The 25,442-nt window shown below is 43.9% G+C and overlaps 1 protein-coding gene across 1 annotated transcript in view; it reads right to left on the bottom strand.

Annotated features, from left to right (window-relative positions):
• Nucleotides 1-22,758, bottom strand: part of LOC121532930 (clathrin interactor 1) — a 41,670-nt gene extending 18,912 nt beyond the window's left edge. Inside the window, exons 1-6 of the mRNA XM_041838719.2 lie at nucleotides 22,588-22,758; nucleotides 16,235-16,339; nucleotides 15,963-16,059; nucleotides 14,908-15,016; nucleotides 14,122-14,292; nucleotides 9,867-10,071 (exon numbers count right to left, since the gene is read on the bottom strand). Coding sequence (XP_041694653.2) covers nucleotides 9,867-10,071; nucleotides 14,122-14,292; nucleotides 14,908-15,016; nucleotides 15,963-16,059; nucleotides 16,235-16,339; nucleotides 22,588-22,628 — 728 coding nt within the window. The 5' untranslated portion in view covers nucleotides 22,629-22,758. The remainder of the gene's footprint in view (nucleotides 1-9,866; nucleotides 10,072-14,121; nucleotides 14,293-14,907; nucleotides 15,017-15,962; nucleotides 16,060-16,234; nucleotides 16,340-22,587) is intronic.
• Between the last annotated feature and the right edge of the window lie 2,684 nt (nucleotides 22,759-25,442).

Raw genomic sequence — 25,442 nt, 5'->3', positions numbered from 1 at the left:
GCCTACCAGACGAGCTAAACCACTTCTATGCTCGCTTCGAGGCAAGCAACACTGAAGCATGCATGAGAGCACCAGCTGTTCCGGATGACTATGTGATCACGCTCTCCGTAGCCGATGTGAGTAAGACTTTTAAGCAGGTCAACATTCACAAGGCCGCAGGGCCAGACGGATTACCAGGACGTGTACTCCGAGCATGTGCTGACCAACTGGCAAGTGTCTTCACTGACATTTTCAACATGTCCCTGACTGAGTCTGTAATACCAACATGTTTCAAGCAGACCACCATAGTCCCCGTGCCCAAGGACTCTAAGATAACCTGCCTAAATGACTACCGACCCGTAGCACTGACGTCTGTAGCCATGAAGTGCTTTGAAAGGCTGGTCATGGCTCACATCAACAGCATTATCCCAGAAACCCTAGACCCACTCCAATTTGCATACCGCCCCAACAGATCCACAGATGATGCAATCTCTATTGCACTCCACACTGCCCTTTCCCACCTGGACAAGAGGAACACCTACGTGAGAATGCTATTCATTGACTACAGCTCAGCATTCAACACCATAGTGCCCTCTAAGCTCATCACTAAGCTAAGGATCCTGGGACTAAACACCTCCAACTGCAACTGGATCCTGGACTTCCTGACGGGCTGCCCCCAGGTGGTAAGGGTAGGTAACAACACATCTGCCACACTGATCCTCAACACGGGGACCCCTCAGGGGTGCGTGCTCAGTCCCCTCCTGTACTCTCTGTTCACCCATGACTGCATGGCCAGGCACGACTCCAACACCATCATTAAGTTTGCCGACGACACAACAGTGGTAGGCCTGAGCACCGACAACGATGAGACAGCCTATAGGGAGGAGGTCAGAGACCTGGCCGTGTGGTGCCAGGACAACAACCTCTCCCTCAACGTGATCAAGACGAAGGAGATGATTGTGCACTACAGGAAAAAAAAGAGGACTGAGCATGCCCCCATTCTCATCGACGGGGCTGTAGTGGAACAGGTTGAGAGCTTCAAGTTCCTTGGTGTCCACATCACCAACGAACTATCATGGTCCAAACACACCAAGACAGTCGTGAAGAGGGCACGACAAAGCCTATTCCCCCTCAGGAGACTGAAGAGATTTGGCATGGGTCCTCAGATCCTCAAAAAATTCTACAGCTGCACCATCGAGAGCATCCTGACTGGTTGCATCACCGCCTGGTATGGCAACTGCTTGGCCTCCGACCGCAAGGCACTACAGAGGGTAGTGCGTACGGCCCAGTACATCACTGGGGCCAAGCTTCCTGCCATCCAGGACCTCTATACCAGGCGGTGTCAGAGGAAGGCCCTCAAAATTGTAAAAGACTCCAGCCACCCCTAGTCATAGACTGTTCTCTCTGCTACCGCACGGCAAGCGGTACCGGAGTGCCAAGTCTAGGTCCAAAAGACTTCTCAACAGCTTCTACCCCCAAGCCATAAGACTCCTGAACAGCTAATCATGGCTACCCAGACTATTTGCACTGCCCCCCACCCCCATCCTTTTTACGCTGCTGCTACTCTGTTAATTATTTATGCATAGTCACTTTAACTCTACCCACATGTACATATTACCTCAACTAGCCGGTGCCCCCGCACATTGACTCTGCAACGGTACCCCCCCTGTATATATAGCCTCCCTACTGTTATTTTATTTTACTTCTGCTCTTTTTTTTCCTCAACACTTTTTTTTGTTGTTGTTTTATTTTTATTTTTTTGTTAAAAATAAATGCACTGTTGGTTAAGGGCTGTAAGTAAGCATTTCACTGTGATGTCTGCACCTGTTGTATTCGGCGCATGTGACCAATAAAATTTGATTTGATGAGGACAGAGGGTAGCTCTAACATACTGTAATATGATATGATGAGGACAGAGGGTAGCTCTAACATACTGTAATATGATATGATGAGGACAGAGGGTAGCTCTAACATACTGTAATATGATATGATGAGGACAGAGGGTAGCTCTAACATACTGTAATATGATAGGATGAGGACAGAGGGTAGCTCTAACATACTGTAATATGATATGAGGACAGAGGGTAGCTCTAAAATACTGTAATATGATATGAGGAGGACAGAGGGGAGCTCTAACATACTGTAATATGATATGATGAGGACAGGAGGTAGCTCTAACATACCGTAATATGATAGGATGAGGACAGAGGGTAGCTCTAAAATACTGTAATATGATGAGGACAGAGGGTATCTCTAACATACTGTAATATGATGAGGACAGAAGGTTGCTCTAACATACTGTAATATGATATGAGGAGGACAGAGGGTAGCTCTAACATACTGTAATATGATGAGGACAGAGGGGAGCTCTAACATACTGTAATATGATATGATGAGGACAGGAGGTAGCTCTAACATACCGTAATATGATAGGATGAGGACAGAGGGTAGCTCTAACATACCGTAATATGATATGAAGACAGAGCGTAGATCTAACATACTGTAATATGATGAGGACAGAGGATAGCTCTAACAAACTGTAATATGATATGATGAGGACAGAGGGTAGCTTTAACATAAAGTAATATGATATGATGAGGACAGAGGGTAGCTCTAAAATACTGTAATATGATATGATGAGGACAGAGGGTAGCTCTAAAATACTGTAATATGATATGATGAGGACAGAGGGTAGCTCTAACATACTGTAATATGATATGATGAGGACAGAGGGTAGCTCTAACATACTGTAATATGATATGATGAGGACAGAGGGTAGCTCTAATATACTGTAATATGATATGAGGACAGAGGGTAGCTCTAACATACTGTAATATGATATGAGGACAGAGGGTAGGTCTAACATACTGTAAAATGATGAGGACAGAGGGTAGGTCTAACATACTGTAATATGATGAGGAAAGGAGGTAGCTCTAACATACTGTAATATGATAGGATGAGGACAGAGGATAGCTATAACATACTGTAATATGATGAGGACAGAGGGTAGGTCTAACATACCGTAATATGATATGAGGACAGAGGGTAGCTCTAAAATACTGTAATATGATATGAGGAGGACAGAGGGTAGCTCTAACATACTGTAATATGATGAGGACAGAGGGGAGCTCTAACATACTGTAATATGATATGATGAGGACAGGAGGTAGCTCTAACATACCGTAATATGATAGGATGAGGACAGAGGGTAGCTCTAACATACCGTAATATGATATGAGGACAGAGCGTAGCTCTAACATACTGTAATATGATGAGGACAGAGGATAGCTCTAACAAACTGTAATATGAAATGATGAGGACAGAGGGTAGCTCTAAAATACTGTAATATGATATGATGAGGACAGAGGGTAGCTCTAAAATACTGTAATATGATATGATGAGGACAGAGGGTAGCTCTAACATACTGTAATATGATGAGGACAGAGGGGAGCTCTAACATACTGTAATATGATATGATGAGGACAGGAGGTAGCTCTAACATACCGTAATATGATAGGATGAGGACAGAGGGTAGCTCTAACATACCGTAATATGATATGAGGACAGAGCGTAGCTCTAACATACTGTAATATGATGAGGACAGAGGATAGCTCTAACAAACTGTAATATGAAATGATGAGGACAGAGGGTAGCTCTAAAATACTGTAATATGATATGAGGACAGAGGGTAGCTCTAACATACTGTAATATGATATGGACAGAGGGTAGCTCTAACATACTGTAATATGATATGATGAGGACAGAGGGTAGCTCTAACATACTGTAATATGATGAGGACAGAGGGTAGCTCTAACATACTGTAATGTGATATGATGAGGACAGAGGGTAGCTCTAACATACTGTAATATGATATGATGAGAACAGAGGGTAGCTCTAACATACTGTAATATGATATGATAAGGACAGAGGGTAGCTCTAACATACTGTAATATGATGAGGACAGAGGGTAGCTCTAACATACTGTAATATGATGAGGACAGGAGGTAGCTCTAACATACTGTAATATGATAGGATGAGGACAGAGGATAGCTCTAACATTCTGTAATATGATGAGGACAGAGGGTAGCTCTAACATACTGTAATATGATATGATGACGACAGAGGGTAGCTCTAACATACTGTAATATGATATGAAGAGGACAGAGGGTAGCTCTAACATACTGTAATATGATGAGGACAGAGGGTAGCTCTAACATACTGTAATATGATATGATGACGACAGAGGGTAGCTCTAACATACTGTAATATGATATGAAGAGGACAGAGGGTAGCTCTAACATACTGTAATATGATATGAGGACAGAGGGTAGCTCTAACATACTGTAATATGATATGGACAGAGGGTAGCTCTAACATACTGTAATATGATATGATGAGGACAGAGGGTAGCTCTAACATACTGTAATATGATGAGGACAGAGGGTAGCTCTAACATACTGTAATATGATATGATGAGGACAGAGGGTAGCTCTAACATACTGTAATATGATATGATGAGGACAGAGGGTAGCTCTAACATACTGTAATATGATATGATGAGAACAGAGGGTAGCTCTAACATACTGTAATATGATATGATGAGGACAGAGGATAGCTCTAACATACTGTAATATGATATGATGAGGACAGAGGATAGCTCTAACATACTGTAATATGATATGATGAGGACAGAGGATAGCTCTAACATACTGTAATATGATATTATGAGGACAGAGTGTAGGTCTAACATTCTGTAATATGATGAGGACAGAGGATAGCTCTAACATACTGTAATATGATATGATGAGGACATAGGGTAGCGCTAACATACTGTAATATGATATGATGAGGACAGAGGGTAGCTCTAACATACTGTAATATGATATGATGAGAACAGAGGGTAGCTCTAACATACTGTAATATGATATGATAAGGACAGAGGATAGCTCTAACATACTGTAATATGATATGAGGACAGAGGGTAGCTCTAACATACTGTAATATGATATGATGAGGACAGAGGGTAGCTCTAACATACTGTAATATGATGAGGACAGAGGGTAGCTCTAACATACTGTAATATGATGAGGACAGAGGGTAGCTCTAACATACTGTAATATGATATGATGAGGACAGAGGGTAGCTCTAACATACTGTAATATGATATGATGAGAACAGAGGGTAGCTCTAACATACTGTAATATGATATGATGAGGACAGAGGATAGCTCTAACATACTGTAATATGATATGATGAGGACAGAGGATAGCTCTAACATACTGTAATATGATATGATGAGGACAGAGGATAGCTCTAACATACTGTAATATGATATTATGAGGACAGAGTGTAGGTCTAACATTCTGTAATATGATGAGGACAGAGGATAGCTCTAACATACTGTAATATGATATGATGAGGACATAGGGTAGCGCTAACATACTGTAATATGATATGATGAGGACAGAGGGTAGCTCTAAAATACTGTAATATGATATGATGAGGACAGAGGGTAGCTCCAACATACTGTAATATGATGAGGACAGAGGGTAGCTCTAACATACTGTAATATAATGAGGACAGAGGATAGCTCTAATATACTGTAATATGATATGATGAGGACAGAGGATAGCCCTACCATACTGTAATATGATATGATGAGGACAGAGGGTAGCTCTAACATAAAGTAATATGATAGGATGAGGACAGAGGGTAGCTCTAAAATACTGTAATATGATGAGGACAGAGGGTATCTCTAACATACTGTAATATGATGAGGACAGAAGGTTGCTCTAACATACTGTAATATGATATGATGAGGACAGAGGATAGCTATAACATACTGTAATATGATGAGGACAGAGGGTAGCTCTAAAATACTGTAATATGATATGAGGAGGACAGAGGGTAGCTCTAACATACTGTAATATGATGAGGACAGAGGGGAGCTCTAACATACCGTAATATGATATGAGGACAGAGGGTAGCTCTAAAATACTGTAATATGATGAGGAGGACAGAGGGTAGCTCTAACATACTGTAATATGATGAGGACAGAGGGGAGCTCTAACATACTGTAATATGATATGATGAGGACAGAGGATAGCTCTAACATACCGTAATATGATAGGATGAGGACAGAGGGTAGCTCTAACATACCGTAATATGATATGATGAGGACAGAGGATAGCTCTAACATACTGTAATATGATATGATGAGGACAGAGGGTAGCTCTAACATACTGTAATATGATGAGGACAGAGGGTAGCTCTAACATACTGTAATATGATGAGGACAGAGGGTAGGTCTAACATACTGTAATATGATGAGGAAAGGAGGTAGCTCTAACATACTGTAATATGATAGGATGAGGACAGAGGGTATCTCTAACATACCGTAATATAATATGAGGACAGAGGGTAGCTCTAACATACTGTAATATGATGAGGACAGAAGGTTGCTCTAACATACTGTAATATGATATGATGAGGACAGAGGATAGCTATAACATACTGTAATATGATGAGGACAGAGGGTAGGTCTAACATACCGTAATATGATATGAGGACAGAGGGTAGCTCTAAAATACTGTAATATGATATGAGGAGGACAGAGGGTAGCTCTAACATACTGTAATATGATGAGGACAGAGGGGAGCTCTAACATACTGTAATATGATATGATGAGGACAGGAGGTAGCTCTAACATACCGTAATATGATAGGATGAGGACAGAGGGTAGCTCTAACATACCGTAATATGATATGAGGACAGAGCGTAGCTCTAACATACTGTAATATGATGAGGACAGAGGATAGCTCTAACAAACTGTAATATGAAATGATGAGGACAGAGGATAGCCCTACCATACTGTAATATGATATGATGAGGACAGAGGGTAGGTCTAAAATACTGTAATATGATATGATGAGGACAGAGGGTAGCTCTAAAATACTGTAATATGATATGATGAGGACAGAGGGTAGCTCTAACATACTGTAATATGATATGATGAGGACAGAGGGTAGGTCTAACATACTGTAATATGATGAGGACAGAGGGTAGCTCTAACATACTGTAATATGATGAGGACAGAGGGTAGCTCTAACATACTGTAATATGATGAGGACAGGAGGTAGCTCTAACATACTGTAATATGATAGGATGAGGACAGAGGATAGCTCTAACATTCTGTAATATGATGACGACAGAGGGTAGCTCTAACATACTGTAATATGATATGATGAGGACAGAGGATAGCTCTAACATAATGTAATATGATTTGATGAGGACAGAGGATAGCTCTAACATACTGTAATATGATATGATGAGGACAGAGGGTAGCTCTAACATACTGTAATATGATATGATGAGGACAGAGGGTAGCTCTAACATACTGTAATATGATATGAGGACAGAGGGTAGCTCTAACATACTGTAATATGATATGAGGACAGAGGGTAGCTCTAACATACTGTAATATGATATGGACAGAGGGTAGCTCTAACATACTGTAATATGATATGATGAGGACAGAGGGTAGCTCTAACATACTGTAATATGATGAGGACAGAGGGTAGCTCTAACATACTGTAATATGATATGATGAGGACAGAGGGTAGCTCTAACATACTGTAATACGATGAGGACAGAGGGTAGCTCTAACATACTGTAATATGATATGATGAGAACAGAGGGTAGCTCTAACATACTGTAATATGATATGATGAGGACAGAGGATAGCTCTAACATACTGTAATATGATATGATGAGGACAGATGATAGCTCTAACATACTGTAATATGATATGATGAGGACAGAGTGTAGGTCTAACATTCTGTAATATGATGAGGACAGAGGATAGCGCTAACATACTGTAATATGATATGATGAGGACAGAGGGTAGCTCTAAAATACTGTAATATGATATGATGAGGACAGAGGGTAGCTCCAACATACTGTAATATGATGAGGACAGAGGGTAGCTCTAACATACTGTAATATGATGAGGACAGAGGGTAGCTCTAACATACTGTAATATGATATGATGAGGACAGGAGGTAGCTCTAACATACTGTAATATGATATGATGAGGACAGAGGGTAGCTCTAACATACTGTAATATGATATGGACAGAGGGTAGCTCTAACATACTGTAATATGATGAGGACAGAGGGCAGCTCTAACATACTCTAATATGATATGGACAGAGGATAGCTCTAACATACTGTAATATGATATGATGAGGACAGAGGGTAGCTCTAACACTGTAATATGATATGATGAGGACAGAGGGTAGCTCTAACATACTGTAATATGATGAGATGAGGACAGAGGGTAGCTCTAACTTACTGTAATATGATATGATGAGGACAGAGGGTAGCTCTAACATACTGTAATATGATAGGATGAGGACAGCGGGTAGCTCTAACATACCGTAATATGATATGAGGACAGAGGGTAGCTCTAACATACTGTAATATGATATGATGAGGACAGAGGGCAGCTCTAACACTGTAATATGATATGATGAGGACAGAGGGTAGCTCTAACATACTGTAATATGATATGATGAGGACAGAGGGTAGCTCTAACATACTGTAATATGATGAGGACAGAGGGTAGCTCTAACATACTGTAATATGATGAGGACAGAGGGTAGCTCTAACATACTGTAATATGATGAGGACAGAGGGTAGCTCTAACATACTGTAATATGATGAGGACAGAGGGTAGCTCTAACATACTCTAATATGATGAGGACAGAGGGTAGCTCTAACATACTGTAATATGATATGGACAGAGGGTAGCTCTAACATACTGTAATATGATGAGGACAGAGGGCAGCTCTAACATACTCTAATATGATGAGGACAGAGGATAGCTCTAACATACTGTAATATGATATGATGAGGACAGAGGGTAGCTCTAACACTGTAATATGATATGATGAGGACAGAGGGTAGCTCTAACATACTGTAATATGATGAGATGAGGACAGAGGGTAGCTCTAACTTACTGTAATATGATATGATGAGGACAGAGGGTAGCTCTAACATACTGTAATATGATATGATGAGGACAGAGGGTAGCTCTAACACACTGTAATATGATATGATGAGGACAGAGGGTAGCTCTAACATACCGTAATATGATGAGGGCAGCTCTAACATACTGTAATATGATGAGGACAGAGGGTAGCTCTAACATACTGTAATATGATATGATGAGGACAGAGGGTAGCTCTAACATACTGTAATATGATATGATGAGGACAGAGGGTAGCTCTAACATACCGTAATAATATGAGGACAGAGGGTAGCTCTAACGTACTGTAATATGATGAGGACAGAGGGTAGCTCTAACATACTGTAATATGATATGATGAGGACAGAGGGTAACTCTAACATACTGTAATATGATATGATGAGGACAGAGGGTAGCTCTAACATACTGTAATATGATATGATGAGGACAGAGGGTAGCTCTAACATACTGTAATATGATATGATGAGGACAGAGGGTAGCTCTAACATACTGTAATATGATATGATGAGGACAGAGGGTAGATCTAACATACTGTAATATGATATGATGAGGACAGAGGGTAGCTCTAACTTCTCCCTGTACCTCAGTTAGTATTGCTCTCCATCTCGCTCCATTTTCTTTCTCGCAATCTCACCCAGGGGAACACTTCTCTCTCCTAACCTGAATCATACGTCTGGTGAGTAGTCTCTCTGCTAACCTGAATCATCCGTCTGGTGAGTAGTCTCTCTGCTAACCTGAATCATCTGTCTGGTGAGTCGTCTCTCTCCTAACTTGAATCGTTCTGGTGAGTCGTCTCTCTCCTAACCTGAATCGTTCTGGTGAGTCGTCTCTCTCCTAACCTGAATCGTTCTGGTGAGTCGTCTCTGCTCTGCTTCCTGAACTTGTTGATGGTGTCGTCGATGGTGCTGCCGATCTTATCACTGATCTCCCCCAGTTTGTCACTGAAGGGGAACTGGCCTTGGTCTCTCTTCCAGTCCTCATCCCACTTCCGTCTGCTGCTTCCCTCGTTACCGCCAGAGCTGCTGGAGTCATACCGATCACCCGCTGGGGGGAGAAGAGACAGAGAGAGCGAAGGGGAGAGAGAGAACGAGAGAGAGAGAGAGAGAGAGAGAGAGAGAGAGAGAGAGAGAAAGAGAGAGAGCGAGAGAATAGTGAGTTTGTGTCAGAGGCCAATAAGATCAGAGGACACTCCAATGTATACAGCTTTTGGAAAGTATTCAGACCCCTTGACTTTTTCCACATTTTGTTACAGCCTTATTCTAAAATTGATTAAATTATTTGTTTTGCTCATCAATCTACACACACTACCCCATAATGACAAAGTGAAAACAGGTTTTTAGATTTTTTTTACAAATGTATTAATTTTTACAAACCTTATTTACATAAGTATTCAGACCTTTTGCTATGAGACTCGAAAATTGAGCTCAGGTGCATCCTGTTTCCATTGATCATCCTTGAGATGTTTCTACAACTTCATTGGAGTCCACCTGTGGTAAATTCAATTGATTGGACATGATCTGTAAAAAGCACACACCTGTCTATATAAGGTCCCACAGTTGACAGTGCATGTCAGAGCAAAAACCAAGCCATGAGGTCGAAGGAATTGTCCGTAGAGCTCCAAGACAGGATTGTGTCGAGGCACAGATCTGGGAAAGGGTACCAAAACATTTCTGCAGCATTGAAGGTCCCCAAGAACACAGTGGCCTCCATCATTCTTAAATGGAAGAAGTTTGGAACCACCAAGACTCTTCCTAGAGCTGGCCGCCCAGCCAAACTGAGTAATCGGGGGAGAAGGGCCTTGGGTCAGGGAGGTGACCAAGAACCCGATGGTCACTCTGACAGAGCTCCAGAGTTCCTCTGTGGAGATGGGAGAACCTTCCAGAAGGACAACCATCTCTGCAGCACTCCACCAATCAGGCCTTTATGGTAGAGTGGCCAGACAGAAGCCACTCCTCAGTAAAAGGCACATGACAGCCCGCTTGGAGTTTGCCAAAAGGCACCTAAAGAACTCTCAGACAATGAGAAACAAGATTCTCTGGTCTGATTAAACCAAGATTGAGCTCTTTGGCCTGAATACCAAGCATCACGTCTGGAGGAAACCTGGCACCATCCCTACGGTGAAGCATGGTGGTGGCAGCATCATGCTGTGGGGATGTTTTTCAGCGGCAGGGACTGGGAGACTAGTCGGGATCGAGGGAAAGACGAACGGAGCAAAGCACAGAGAGATCCTAAATGAAAACCTGCTCCAGAGTGCTCAGGACCTCAGACTGGTGGCGAAGGTTCCCCTTCCAACAGGACAACGACCCTAAGCACAAAGCCAAGACAACGCAGGAGTGGCTTTGGGACAAGCATCTGAATGTCCTTGAGTGGCCAGCCAGAATCCAAACATGAACCCAATCAAATATCTCTGGAAAGACCAGAAAATTGCTGTGCAGCGACGCTCCCCATCCAACCTGAAAGAGCTTCAGAGGATCTACAGAGAAGAATGTGAGAAACTCCTCAAATACAGGTGTGTCAAGCTTGTAGCGTCATACCCAAGAAGACTTGAGGCTGTAATCGCTGCCAAAGGTGCTTCAACAAAGTACTGAGTAAAGGGTCTGAATACTTATGTAAATGTTATATTTACGTTTTTTTGCAAAAATTTCTAAAAACCTGTTTTTGCTTTGTCATTATGGGGTATTGCGTGTAGACTGATGAGAAAAAACAAACAATTTAATCAATTTTAGAATTAGGCTGTAACGTAACAAAATATGGAAAAAGTCAAGGGGTCTGAATACTTTCCGAATGCACTGTTTATGTGTGAGTGAGTGTTTGTGTGTTCTAGATTGACTTACTGTATCTACTGAACCCTCCCCCCATACTGTCAGAGGACTTACTGTATCTACTGAACCCTCCCCCAATACTGTCAGAGGACTTACTGTATCTACTGAACCCTCCCCCAATACTGTCAGAGGACTTACTGTATCTACTGAACCCTCCCACCATACTGTCAGAGGACTTACTGTATCTACTGAACCCTCCCCCATACTGTCAGAGGACTTACTGTATCTACTGAACCCTCCCCCAATACTGTCAGAGGACTTACTGTATCTACTGAACCCTCCCCCCATACTGTCAGAGGACTTACTGTATCTACTGAACCCTCCCCCCATTACTGTCAGAGGACTTACCGTATCTACTGAACCCTCCCCCAATACTGTCAGAGGACTTACCGTATCTACTGAACCCTCCCCCCATACTGTCAGAGGACTTACCGTATCTACTGAACCCTCCCACAATACTGTCAGAGGACTTACTGTATCTACTGAACCCTCCCCCATACTGTCAGAGGACTTACTGTATCTACTGAACCCTCCCCCCATACTGTCAGAGGACTTACTGTATCTACTGAACCCTCCCCCAATACTGTCAGAGGACTTGCTGTATCTACTGAACCCTCCCCCATACTGTCAGAGGACTTACTGTATCTACTGAACCCTCCCCCAATACTGTCAGAGGACTTACTGTATCTACTGAACCCTCCCCCCAATACTGTCAGAGGACTTACTGTATCTACTGAACCCTCCCCCATACTGTCAGAGGACTTACTGTATCTACTGAACCCTCCCCCAATACTGTCAGAGGACTTACTGTATCTACTGAACCCTCCCCCCATACTGTCAGAGGACTTACTGTATCTACTGAACTCTCCCCCCATACTGTCAGAGGACTTACTGTATCTACTGAACCCTCCCCCAATACTGTCAGAGGACTTACTGTATCTACTGAACCCTCCCCCAATACTGTCAGAGGACTTACTGTATCTACTGAACCCTCCCCCAATACTGTCAGAGGACTTACTGTATCTACTGAACCCTCCCCCCATACTGTCAGAGGACTTCCTGTATCTACTGAACCCTCCTCCCATACTGTCAGAGGACTTACTGTATCTACTGAACCCTCCCCCCATACTGTCAGAGGACTTACTGTATCTACTGAACCCTCCCCCAATACTGTCAGAGGACTTACTGTATCTACTGAAACCTCCCCCATACTGTCAGAGGACTTACTGTATCTACTGAACCCTCCCCCCATACTGTCAGAGGACTTACTGTATCTACTGAACCCTCCCCCAATACTGTCAGAGGACTTACTGTATCTACTGAACCCTCCCCCAATACTGTCAGAGGACTTACTGTATCTACTGAACCCTCCCCCAATACTGTCAGAGGACTTACTGTATCTACTGAAACCTCCCCCCCATACTGTCAGAGGACTTACTGTATCTACTGAACCCTCCTCCCATACTGTCAGAGGACTTACTGTATCTACTGAATCCTCCCCCATACTGTCAGAGGACTTACTGTATCTACTGAACCCTCCCCCATACTGTCAGAGGACTTACTGTATCTACTGAACCCTCCCCCAATACTGTCAGAGGACTTACTGTATCTACTGAACCCTCCCCCCATACTGTCAGAGGACTTACTGTATCTACTGAACCCTCCCCCCAATACTGTCAGAGGACTTACTGTATCTACTGAACCCTCCCCCAATACTGTCAGAGGACTTACTGTATCTACTGAAACCTCCCCCATACTGTCAGAGGACTTACTGTATCTACTGAACCCTCCCCCCATACTGTCAGAGGACTTACTGTATCTACTGAACCCTCCCCCAATACTGTCAGAGGACTTACTGTATCTACTGAATCCTCCCCCATACTGTCAGAGGACTTACTGTATCTACTGAACCCTCCCCCCATACTGTCAGAGGACTTACTGTATCTACTGAACCCTCCCCCAATACTGTCAGAGGACTTACTGTATCTACTGAACCCTCCCCCATACTGTCAGAGGACTTACTGTATCTACTGAACCCTCCCCCAATACTGTCAGAGGACTTACTGTATCTACTGAACCCTCCCCCAATACTGTCAGAGGACTTACTGTATCTACTGAAACCTCCCCCATACTGTCAGAGGACTTACTGTATCTACTGAACCCTCCCCCATACTGTCAGAGGACTTACTGTATCTACTGAACCCTCCCCCAATACTGTCAGAGGACTTACTGTATCTACTGAACCCTCCCCCAATACTGTCAGAGGACTTACTGTATCTACTGAACCCTCCCCCAATACTGTCAGAGGACACTCCAATGTATTTGTCTTTGTTCTTCTTTGCCTTCTTCCTCTCCTCTCTCAGTCTATCATCATCCTGGATCAGATCCACCATCTCCTTCACCTTCTGACGCACGTTCACTCCCTGGTCCTTGCCGTTCTCATCTACACAGAGGTAGAGGAACAAGTAAGAGAGAGAGGAGATGAAGGTTATTGACAAGCTGTTAGGATTATGCCTCAATACAGCTGTTGTTGCTTTTGGTAAGAAACAAAGCTACAGGTTATCTGCAGTTGTTCCATTCCCCTATAAACAGATATGCCTTTTCAATGTGTTGGAAGGTGATCAGTGTATTCAGAACGTCAGGTGGGAGAACATGTTTTGAGGAGACAAAATGCAGAAGTGTCCACAGTAGTGTGTGAATAAAAAAATGGTTGTACAGTGGTTGTGGTGGTGAGGGGAGTGATTTACCTTTTCACTTTGTCTGCTTTGGAGCATAGCAGTGTGTGGTGTAGCTGGTTGTGGTTTAAGCAGTGCTTAGGGCTCCATCTCTTTCTGAATGCTACAACACTGACTGAACACTGGCCCCTTTGTCTGGTTCTAAACTAACATTTCATTACAAACTCTCACACTGGTGTACAGAGGTGTACTGAGGACAGACAACAAACCTTAACAGTTAACACGGATTCTACACTACAGTCAAGAGAGAGAGACAGCCATTGAATCAGAATTCCATTTCTATAGAGACAGCAGCCAGAGAGTCAGCCAGAGAGAGTACTTGCCTACGAAGTGGTAGCTCTCTAGAGATCGTAGGTCGTAGATGTGTTCTCTGGCGCTGGTGACAACTCTCTCTGAACCGTTCCTGATGAGGTGGGACAACAACAGCATAGACTGGGGGAGAAGAGATGGAAAACTATTGGTCATAACTTCTTATGATGGCCCCTCGATGTCATGGTCATACCTCTGAACCGTTTCTGGTGATGTGGTGCAACAACAGAGACTGGGAGAGCAGACCTCGGCCCTCGAGGTCAGGAGTTGAATAGCCATGGCTTATGTCTTGGTTATAAACAGAAAGAAAGTCACACACTGTATGCTCCAACCTAACCAAGGTTTACCCATTCAGTTGTTGGGAGACATACACTGAGTACAAAACATTAGCAACACCTGCTCTTTCCATGACAGACTGACCAGGTGAATCCAGGTGAAAGCTATGATCCCTTATTGATGTCACCTGTTAAATCCACTTCAAATCAGTGTAGATGAAGGAGAAGAGACAGGTTAATGAAGGATTTTTAAGCCTTGAGACAATTGAGACATGGATTGTGTATGTGTGCCATTCAGAGGGTGAATGGGCAAGACAAAAGATTTAAGTGCCTTTGAACGGGCTATGGTAGTTGGTGCCAGGCGCACCGGTTTGAGTGTGTCAAGAACTGCAACGCTGCTGGGTTTTTCACACTCAACAGTTTCGTGTATGTATCAAGAATGGTCCACCACCCAAAGGACATCCAACCAACTTGACACAACTGTGGGAAGCATTGGAGTCTAAATGGGCCGGCATCCCTGTGGAACGCTTTCGACACCTTGTTGAGTCCATGCCCCAACGAATTGAGGCTGTTCTGAGGGCAAAGGGGGAAGGGGGTGTAACTCAATATTAGGACGGTGTTCCTAATGTTTTCTACACTCAGTGTATAAATAGAGTGAGCGACTTTCTTTTTCTACCATTTACTCTCCGTTAGTCAGCACCTCTACAAACATCTTTGGGTGTGCGTCAGCTCATGCCTTTTACTAGATCATGACAGGTTGTCATGCTTATGACAGGTTATAGCTCCTCTCTGACCTTATAGACCCTTCTCCAGTTCTTCTTGTTGTCCCTGAGCATCCTGATCCACAGCATGTTCATCACCTCTGGAAACTGCTCATACATAAACGTACATCTGAAGGGGGGGGGAAGAGACACAGAGGGAGCGACGGATAGAGGTGGAGGTTAGGCTACATGGCAACAGGATTCAATTCAAATAACTGTATTTTTCCTGTGAAGTAGAACATCGCAGATAATGAATAAAAGGTTGTGCAATCTAACTGGTGTGTGTGTGTGAACAGCGCCCCTACCTGGAAATCTCTGCCATCTGCTGTCCTGAAGGTCCCCAGGGGTCATCGTTGGTGGCCTCCCTCACCTTAGTCTCCACCTCAGAGTAGTTCATCACCACATTGGTTCTACAGGGTAAAAGGTAAGAGATATTTTACTGGCTCTTATGAAAATAATATGACGTCAAACAGGAGACAAAAAGGGGTTATGAGTAAAAACACTTGAGTTGTCTTTTGTCTTAACAGAAAAGGTCAACCTAGGCCCAGACCTAGCATTGGACAGCCTATTCATGGTAACAGTCAAGACACACAGACTACATTTACATTCAACCATTCTGTCCTCCTGTTTCTCTAGGAACACAGCGTCAAATAACCCTCATGAACATCATGTGGTCCTGTGTGGCTCAGTTGGTAGAGCATGGCGCTTGCAACTCCAAGGATAGTGGGTTCGATTCCCACTGGGGCCACCCATACGTAAAATGTATGCACGCATGACTAAGTCGCTGAGTAAAACTGTCTTCTAAACGGCATATATTATATGAAATTATTATAAACATAGCCGATCTCTCGGAGAGACTGAAAGGTCAACACAACTCTGACACAGGTCAGAAGCACTCTGAAGACATGGTGTGTTTGTGTACACACTATGGAAGTCATCCCACAGTCAGGGAAAACCTGTTTGGCAGGAGAGAGGACAGAGAAAGAAAGAGACAGAAAGGGAGAGAAGAGAGGGTAGAGCAGAGAGGGTAGAGCAGAGGGGGGAGAGAAGAGAGGGGAGAGAAGAGAGGGGAGAGAAGAGAGGGGAGAGAAGAGAGGGGAGAGCAGAGGGGAGAGAAGAGAGGGGTAGAGCAGAGGGGAGAGAAGAGAGGGTAGAGCAGAGGGGAGAGAAGAGAGGGGAGAGCAGAGGGGAGAGAAGAGAGGGGAGAGCAGAGGGGAGAGAAGAGAGGGGAGAAGAGAGGGGAGAGCAGAGGGGAGAGAAGAGAGGGGAGAGCAGAGGGGAGAGAAGAGAGGGGAGAGCAGAGGGGAGAGAAGAGAGGGGAGAAGAGAGGGGAGAGCAGAGGGGAGAGAAGAGAGGGGAGAGCAGAGGGGAGAGAAGAGAGGGTAGAGCAGAGGGGAGAGCAGAGGGGAGAGAAGAGAGGGTAGAGCAGAGGGGAGAGAAGAGAGGGGAGAGAAGAGGGGAGAGAAGAGAGGGGAGAGCAGAGGGGAGAGAAGAGAGGGGAGAGCAGAGGGGAGAGAAGAGAGGGGAGAGCAGAGGGGAGAGAAGAGAAGGTAGAGCAGAGGGGAGAGAAGAGAGGGGAGAGCAGAGGGGAGAGAAGAGAGGGGAGAGCAGAGGGGAGAGAAGAGAAGGTAGAGCAGAGGGGAGAGAAGAGAGGGGAGAGCAGAGGGGAGAGAAGAGAAGGTAGAGCAGAGGGGAGAGAAGAGAGGGGAGAGCAGAGGGGAGAGAAGAGAGGGTAGAGCAGAGGGGAGAGAAGAGAGCAGTGCCTTGCTCAAAGGCACCAACAGATTTTTCACCTAGTTGGCTCGGGGATTCAAACCAGCGACCTTTCGGTTACTGGCCCAATGCTCTTAACCGCAGACAGACAGACAGACAGACAGCTCGAGACAGAGAGAAAACTTAGGTGGAGTGAGTGTTGGGTGTGGTGGTGAGAGACAAGCTGTGCTGTTTCTTGGTGAATGAAGGGTGGGTCGCCTCAAGCAACGTAGTATCAATGTCTCCGCTATACCCATGATCCATAGAGAGTGGCTATAGTGTATAATTGACCCACTATCACAGTAGTTTCATACAGTTCCACTGGTTATCAAGTTTTCCAGGCTTCTGTGTAAAGGTGATAACACACACACACACTGAAGCAGCAACGTAATAATAGCAAGCAGAATCAGTTACTACCCTCTATAACATCTATACCCTCTGCTAAACTGTATGTGACCAATAAACGTTGATTTAAAAGGTCAAGACTAGGAGCTAGACTGACATTTGGCAGCTAGCCTAAACAGGGAAATATGTTTGCGTATTTCTCTAGTTTGGTTCAAACTAGGCTATTTAGCTAGTCAGATTAAAAGATAGCTTACAGAAACAAATGAAACAAATATTGCGCAAGAAACTTAACAAGGTCAAGCAGGTTTGGTGACCTGAAAAACCTCCCCACTAAGCATGAGCATTACCAATCAAGGACAGCTGCAGCAATGGAATGCAGTTCATTTTCTAGCCTAACCGTGAAAGAAAACCACATAGAAACAGGCCTAGATCGAGCACTGACATTCAACACATAGGCTGCAGCCTAGCATTGGCTACAGTAGGCCTACAGCTACCCAGACCAAAGATTATCTACAGTATATACTGACTTCCTCTCTGCTCAGACATAACCCCATGGAGTAGGACTCGGCTCTCTGCTCAGACATAACCCCATGGAGTAGGACTCGGCTCTCTGCTCAGTCATAACCCCATGGAGTAGGACTCGGCTCTCTGCTCAGACATAACCCCATGGAGTAGGACTCGGCTCTCTGCTCAGACATAACCCCATGGAGTAGGACTCGGCTCTCTGCTCAGACATAACCCCCATGGAGTAGGACTCGGCTCTCTGCTCAGACATAACCCCATGGAGTAGGACTCGGCTCTCTGCTCAGACATAACCCCATGGAGTAGGACTCGGCTCTCTGCTCAGACATAACCCCATGGAGTAGGACTCGGCTCTCTGCTCAGACATAACCCCATGGAGTAGGACTCGGTCTCTCTGCTCAGACATAACCCCCATGGAGTAGGACTCGGCTCTCTGCTCAGACATAACCCCATGGAGTAGGACTCGGCTCTCTGCTCAGACATAACCCCATGGAGTAGGACTCGGCTCTCTGCTCAGACATAACCCCATGGAGTAGGACTCGGCTCTCTGCTCAGACATAACCCCATGGAGTAGGACTCGGCTCTCTGCTCAGACATAACCCCATGGAGTAGGACTCGGCTCTCTGCTCAGACATAACCCCATGGAGTAGGACTCGGCTCTCTGCTCAGACATAACCCCATGGAGTAGGACTCGGCTCTCTGCTCAGACATAACCCCATGGAGTAGGACTCGGCTCTCTGCTCAGACATAACCCCATGGAGTAGGACTCAGAAGGCAGTAAAGTCCGTCCCTTATGGCTAAAGTTAGAATTTAGAGAGGATAAGCTGATCTTAGATCTGTGCCTACAATTTCTACCCACAGCTAGGAGAAGGGGCATAGACTTAGCGTTGCAGTGGGCTGAAGGCATAGAGCAAGCAAAGGGGCACCTCCCCTCACTGGCCCCTCCTCTCACTGGGCCCTGCCACATCATCACCCCCCCACCTTCCCCTCACTGTCAGACAGACAGAGCAGCATTGACAGACAGCTGAGAGGACACACCCTCTGTGGTTCTGGAGTCAGAGCCTAAAGTACTGTAGTTGACAGTGACGGTTGTAATCAAAGTTCTAAATAGCATCGCTCTAAAAGACTGGGAAACAGCTAGTTGGTGCGAAGGGCTATTCAAATAGCCTATGAGTTCTTAAATAATAGACTGTAGCATGGCTGCCTGGCCTATATACGGGTTTTTCACTACATTTCAAAGAGTTTAGACTACATTGTGTGTACTATCCAGCCCAATACTGTAGTTAGACAATATTGGTTTCCCTCTCTCTGCCTTGTGTGACTATTACCATAATGCCATGTTTGCGTGCAAATTTATGAATAAAATGTCATTCGTCACATGAAATGCTTACTTACGGGCCCTTCCCAACAATGCAGAGAGAAAGACAATAGAGAAATAATAGAAAAGTAAAACATGTAATAATAAAAGTTATAATAAATACAATGAGTAAAAGTGTGTTCCCTGACCGGGAATCGATAGGATCATTATTAATAGGGTAATTATTGATAGGGTAATTATTGATAGGGTAATTATTGATAGGGTAATTATTAATGTAATGTTTGCATGGGTGACGCCACAGGCAGTACCACACAGAGGGAATGATATAGCCAAACACTTACACAAGACAGTTATCTTATCTCTTCTCAATAGACTTGCTAGCTACCTCTGTCTCACATTATCAACCTGATCAAACTGAAGCCTCTGATTTTCTCTGTGTATGTAGGTGTGTGTGTGATCACACAATTTGACAAAGGCTTCCGTTTCATTGCAAGTCTGTCTGTAATGCACACACACCAATTTCCTTCATCCTGTGACTAGTCCAAATAAAGTCTTTAGGCCTATTTATTCAGTATTGTATCAATTTTTCCATGTGACCGCCGGGAGGACTTAGAAACAAGAATTGGCAGTCTCTTAATTCAGGTTTAGGCCTCTAGATATCCTTCACAGTGAGACAGCATTCAGACAGCTGTTTCACCCATTACAGTGCAAAGCCCAGTCCTTTTCCTGCTTACTCTTTCTCATTCTCTCATTATTGGCCCCTCTCTCTTCCTGATCCTCTCTCTGTACCTCTGCCTCTCTCTCTTTCAGTACCCCTCTCTCTTCCTGACCCTCTCTCTGTACCTCTGCCTCTCTCTCTCTCCACTCTTCTCTCTGAAGAGGTCACCCAGTAGGGGAGACTAGCAGAGGGGACTTGACTTTTAGCAGGAATGCATTCTTGGACAGGAACCGTGCGCTCCTGCTGTTGCCACAGCTTGCCAAACCAGCCGTTAAAGCTTTGAAGTGGAGATTGCGCAATCCCACTACTTCCCAGAGCGCTACAGTAGGCTTGTGTGTGTGCGTGTGTGTGTGTGTGTGTCTGTGTCTGTGTGTGTGTTAAATGGCCTCTCTCAGGTCATTACTCAGCAGTGACAGGGCCAGTAAACTATAAGAGAGGAGGACAAAAGACAACAACAAGCCGGTTAAACCAGGTGTGGCTCTCGCTCAGAGGTGGAACCATTCATTCAAGACTTTAGTTTCAATCTCTGCTGACAGCGACTGTACAGGCTTAGGCTAATCTTGTTTATTCCTATGAATGCCATGCAATGCAACCGTGGAATCCACTCTTAGGCTGAGTCCCAAATGGCATCCTATTCCCTATGGGCCCTGGTCAAAAGCAGTGCACTATTTAGGGGAAAAAGGAGACATTTGGGACACACACTACACTACACTACGATACCATGGAGAACTTTATATTTCATCCAACTCTGGCTAGATACTCTAGCTAATAATGTAGTGACAGCAATGTCTTCACAACGCAACTGTATGCAGCGTGACATTGCCTCTTGATTGTGCAATCTATTGTTGCATTCAGCAAGTCATTGTTTATCACAGAGTTACACATTACAATACTCAGTCTGTGGTTGATAGTGGTCTGGACTCCACCTTTCTTCTTCTGGCTGCAAAGCACCTCCAATTTGCAAATGCAAAAGGCCCATATGGCCATATCAGATATACACTACAGTCAAATATATTGTAGTTGTTTTGATAATTTAGCCTATAGTATACTCAGAAGTATATAGGTAGCCAGGCAGAAGTTTGAGAGTTATCCAGGTGTTCTAAGCTTACTTGGATAATCCTATACTTAAAAATACAATAAAATAAAAAAGACTAATACATTAAAGTCAAGTCAACTGAGCTGTGGCAGTTTTGATAGACCTGTGACATGAGAAAAGCTAAATGTTCTGGTTGTTATGCTAGGTACTTTCACACCCGGAAGTTGGCTTATCAGAATACATCCAGTTAGCATTCAAGGACTTTGCCACAACTAACAGTAGCTACATTTTACAGACAGATGTACCCTCTGTACATTCGTGTGGTTTTGAGCTGGCTAACTACCTAGCTCAGTTTGCTAGCTAGCTAGCTAGCCAACAAACAAACTGACAAGTGGCTGTCAAGCTGTGCAAAAAAAACTACTGACCCAAGCCAACGTTAAATTGGCTAAAGACAATGCCGCGTAACAAAATAAGGAAAAAAAAGGAACTCGGAAAAATATGAGGTCAAATCATGAAGTCAGTGATCTTCCGGTCAGTAAATCGGAGCTCTAGAATGAGGCCCGAGTTGGATCGAGTTCCCGTTCAAATCAATTTTCCCCAGTTCCCAGTTGTTTTTAACACACACAATTCAGAGATATCCGAGTTCCCAGTTGTTTTTAACGCAGCACAATTTACAGTAGCTGATTAGCTAGCTAACGTTAGCCATCTCAACTTTCTAAGACAGATAACGTGGCTAGAAAGTTGAGTTATCGATCGCTCATCGGATAGTTCAATACGAGATTAAAATGGGAAAATAGTCGAAAGGCAAAAAAGTTGAATTTATCCTGTGTTTGACTGCCACAACTTGGTATTGAAGCTAGCTGGCTAACTAGCTTCCTGCTGCTACGTGACATCAAAGTGTTTGGTACGTGTCTCTTTCAAATAGGTAAACTCAAGAATTTAGCTCGGATAGAGTGAGAATACTTACGCTTTATCAACCAATTCCCGGACTTTCCACATGTTCATCATCTTGGCTCTCTACAGCGGGGCTATCCGCCTCAGTAACCCGTATTCCAAGCTCTCAAAATCAAACCTTCAACCAAAGACAGTGTACAGTATGTCTTCTTCTTCTTCTTCTTCTTCTTCTTCTTCTTCTTCTTCTTCTTCTTCTTCTTCTTCTGTGGAGTATATATGTTGGTTGGCAACCATTTTTTGGTGCATTACCGCCACCAACTGGACTGGAGTGTGGACCAGAGACAGTGTAGGTCTCCTAACCAATATTCTCGTCTCCCTAAGGAAACGAAATACATAAATATTACATCCCCTGAAGATTTCCCCAGCAGTTCACTTAATCCTGACTCTTCATTACTCCTCAAATCTAATAACAATCGCACCCTTTCTCTCCCATATTTCTGGCATTAACCCTAGCTTCATGTCCACATCCCACTTCAACCCTAACCCGTAGACTCAAACACGACCCTAACCCTAGCTTCATGTCCACATACCAGTTCAACCCTAACCCATAGACTCAACCACGACCCTAACACTAGCTTCATGTCCACATCCCGGTTCAACCCTAACCCGTTGACTCAACCATGACCCTAACCCTAGCTTCATGTCCACATCCCACTTCAACCCTAATCCGTAGACTCAACCACAACCCTAACCCTATCATCATGTCCACATAACGGTTCAACCCAACCTTGGCCTCACCATTTCAACCCAACCCTGGCCTGAACGAAAGTTGAAAATACGTAATTTATAGACGTCTATGATTGGTTCAGATTTGGTCCGGACCGGACCAAAAACCAATATCTGTGCATGTGGAAATCAAGGCCGGTCCGGACTGTACCAAAAAAAACATCCAAAAGGTGTCGGCATCGGTCTGTGCTTACTGAGGTGTAGCCTACAGTGTTGAACTTTATGAATACCCATCTATGTGGTAAGCCTACCGTTTGTAGACGTCGGCTCGTGCTTACTGGGGTGTAGCCTACAGTGTTGCCTGAAATTGAACTTTATGAATACCCATCTATGTAGTAAGCCTACCGTTTGTAGACGTCGGCTCGTGTTTACTGGGGTGTAGCCTACCATGTAGGCCAGCAATGGAATTGTATGAATGCCCATCCATGTGTTAGGCCCACCATTTGTAAAACAGGCCGTTGCATTGGCTTTATTAGTCCTAATTCCTGTGACTAATCAATTTGGCTATTTAAGCTCTGAATTGAGTACCACAGTATCAGTCATAATACCCATAAAACCTATCGGTAAAACCCGGAAGTGGTTCCAACCATTTTTTCACCATTCATTTTTGCATTGGGGATTTTCTAACTACTTCATATAAGGTCTGTGTTTCGTGTAGGCTTACCCTGCCGTGACGTTTTGATAACCGTGCAAATCTCTCTCGGACAAGGTCACTTTTATCAATATATTCCCCTGTAATTACCCCCCCAAAATGAAATGCCAATTAGCCTCTAATGTGGCTATCATACAGAATTACACATCCTGTCGCAAGCTTTGACGTCATCCCTCAAGGCACATTTATCCATGTAGTAACCTAGCAAGTAGATCATATTATTGTATTCTTGTTTAGCATTTTTCTAATTACCTAGCTAGCTACATTAGCATTATTTAATTACTAGGATTACCCTCTGGCCTTTGTAGCGAATTAGCTAACCTTAGGTCTCTCTGTCGATCTGAAGCCAGCTGCCAGGATGGTTCTGTGCTATGTACCGGATTGTAACCACTACTCTGTGTGCATTTTATCATTTTATGACCTCTGTAATTCGAGAGGCATCGCTGGAGCCGTGTGATAAGGTAAGCCCTGTTTGCTAAGCTGTTGTGGTTAGGTCAAAGATCTGTGGTTAGCTAGGTGCTCATGAAAATTAGCTAGATAACCACCGACTGTAGTTATGTGTACAACACACGTTACCTTCCTTACAAGTAAAAAGAAAACCAGCATAGGCTAGCATAATGACTGTTGTGACCTTTTTTATTTACAAGTATTTAGTGAGCTAGCCAGTTAGTTAACGTTAGCTCACGGTTTGGTAGTAATACTTTTTCACGTGGTGACATGCTAGGTAGCGTTAGCCCACCAGGGAAGGGATATTTATCTAACGTAAGCTAGTTAACTTTACCTCACCGTTCGTGTAGTCAGACTTGCTAACTAACATTAGGCCGGCTCCATGGCAAGGATAGTTGGTTAGCTAGCATGTCACCACTTAGAAAAGTCTGACTACACGAACAGTGAGCTAATGTTAACTAGCTAGCTAGCTAAATATCGCCTGGAGGGCTAGCTAGTTAGGCACCTTGGTTGGCTAGTTAGCTACATTAGCTAAAGTTGGCTAGCTAGCTCACAAAGGACTTGTGACCTCAATGTTTTCCCCATACAAAACAAACTCAGCAAATATGACACAATATTGTGTAAAACATTGAATTTGTAGATGCATCGAAATTGACTTTATGCCCCCTTTCCCCAATGTTTTAGACATGAGGCGTGACATGCGGAACATCAGGCTCACCCCACGAGAAGCAGTGCATGATCAAAGCCATCCTCAGCAAGAAGATCTGCTGAAATGATGTACTGTCTCACTGGGGGTAAGACATCATTTAAACATCAGATATACATTCCCACTGTGCCCATGATAAAATGCAATGTGAATTGTGTTGTACTAGTGAATGAAACTGAGGAGATTGAATGTAATATAACCTATTCTAGGAGCCTATTGTTTGTGTGTAATCTTTATTCATTGTTCACTTGTTTTTCAATAACTTCAGGTACAGGCAGGGATGACTGGGGGCTTCAACAAGTAAGACACAGGGGGTAAGAAATAATTTGAACATCAC

Source organism: Coregonus clupeaformis, chromosome 21, assembly GCF_020615455.1.
Source record: "Coregonus clupeaformis isolate EN_2021a chromosome 21, ASM2061545v1, whole genome shotgun sequence".
In the NCBI taxonomy this organism is placed as follows: domain Eukaryota; kingdom Metazoa; phylum Chordata; class Actinopteri; order Salmoniformes; family Salmonidae; genus Coregonus; species Coregonus clupeaformis.
This window is presented reverse-complemented; position numbering and strand designations above follow the sequence as displayed.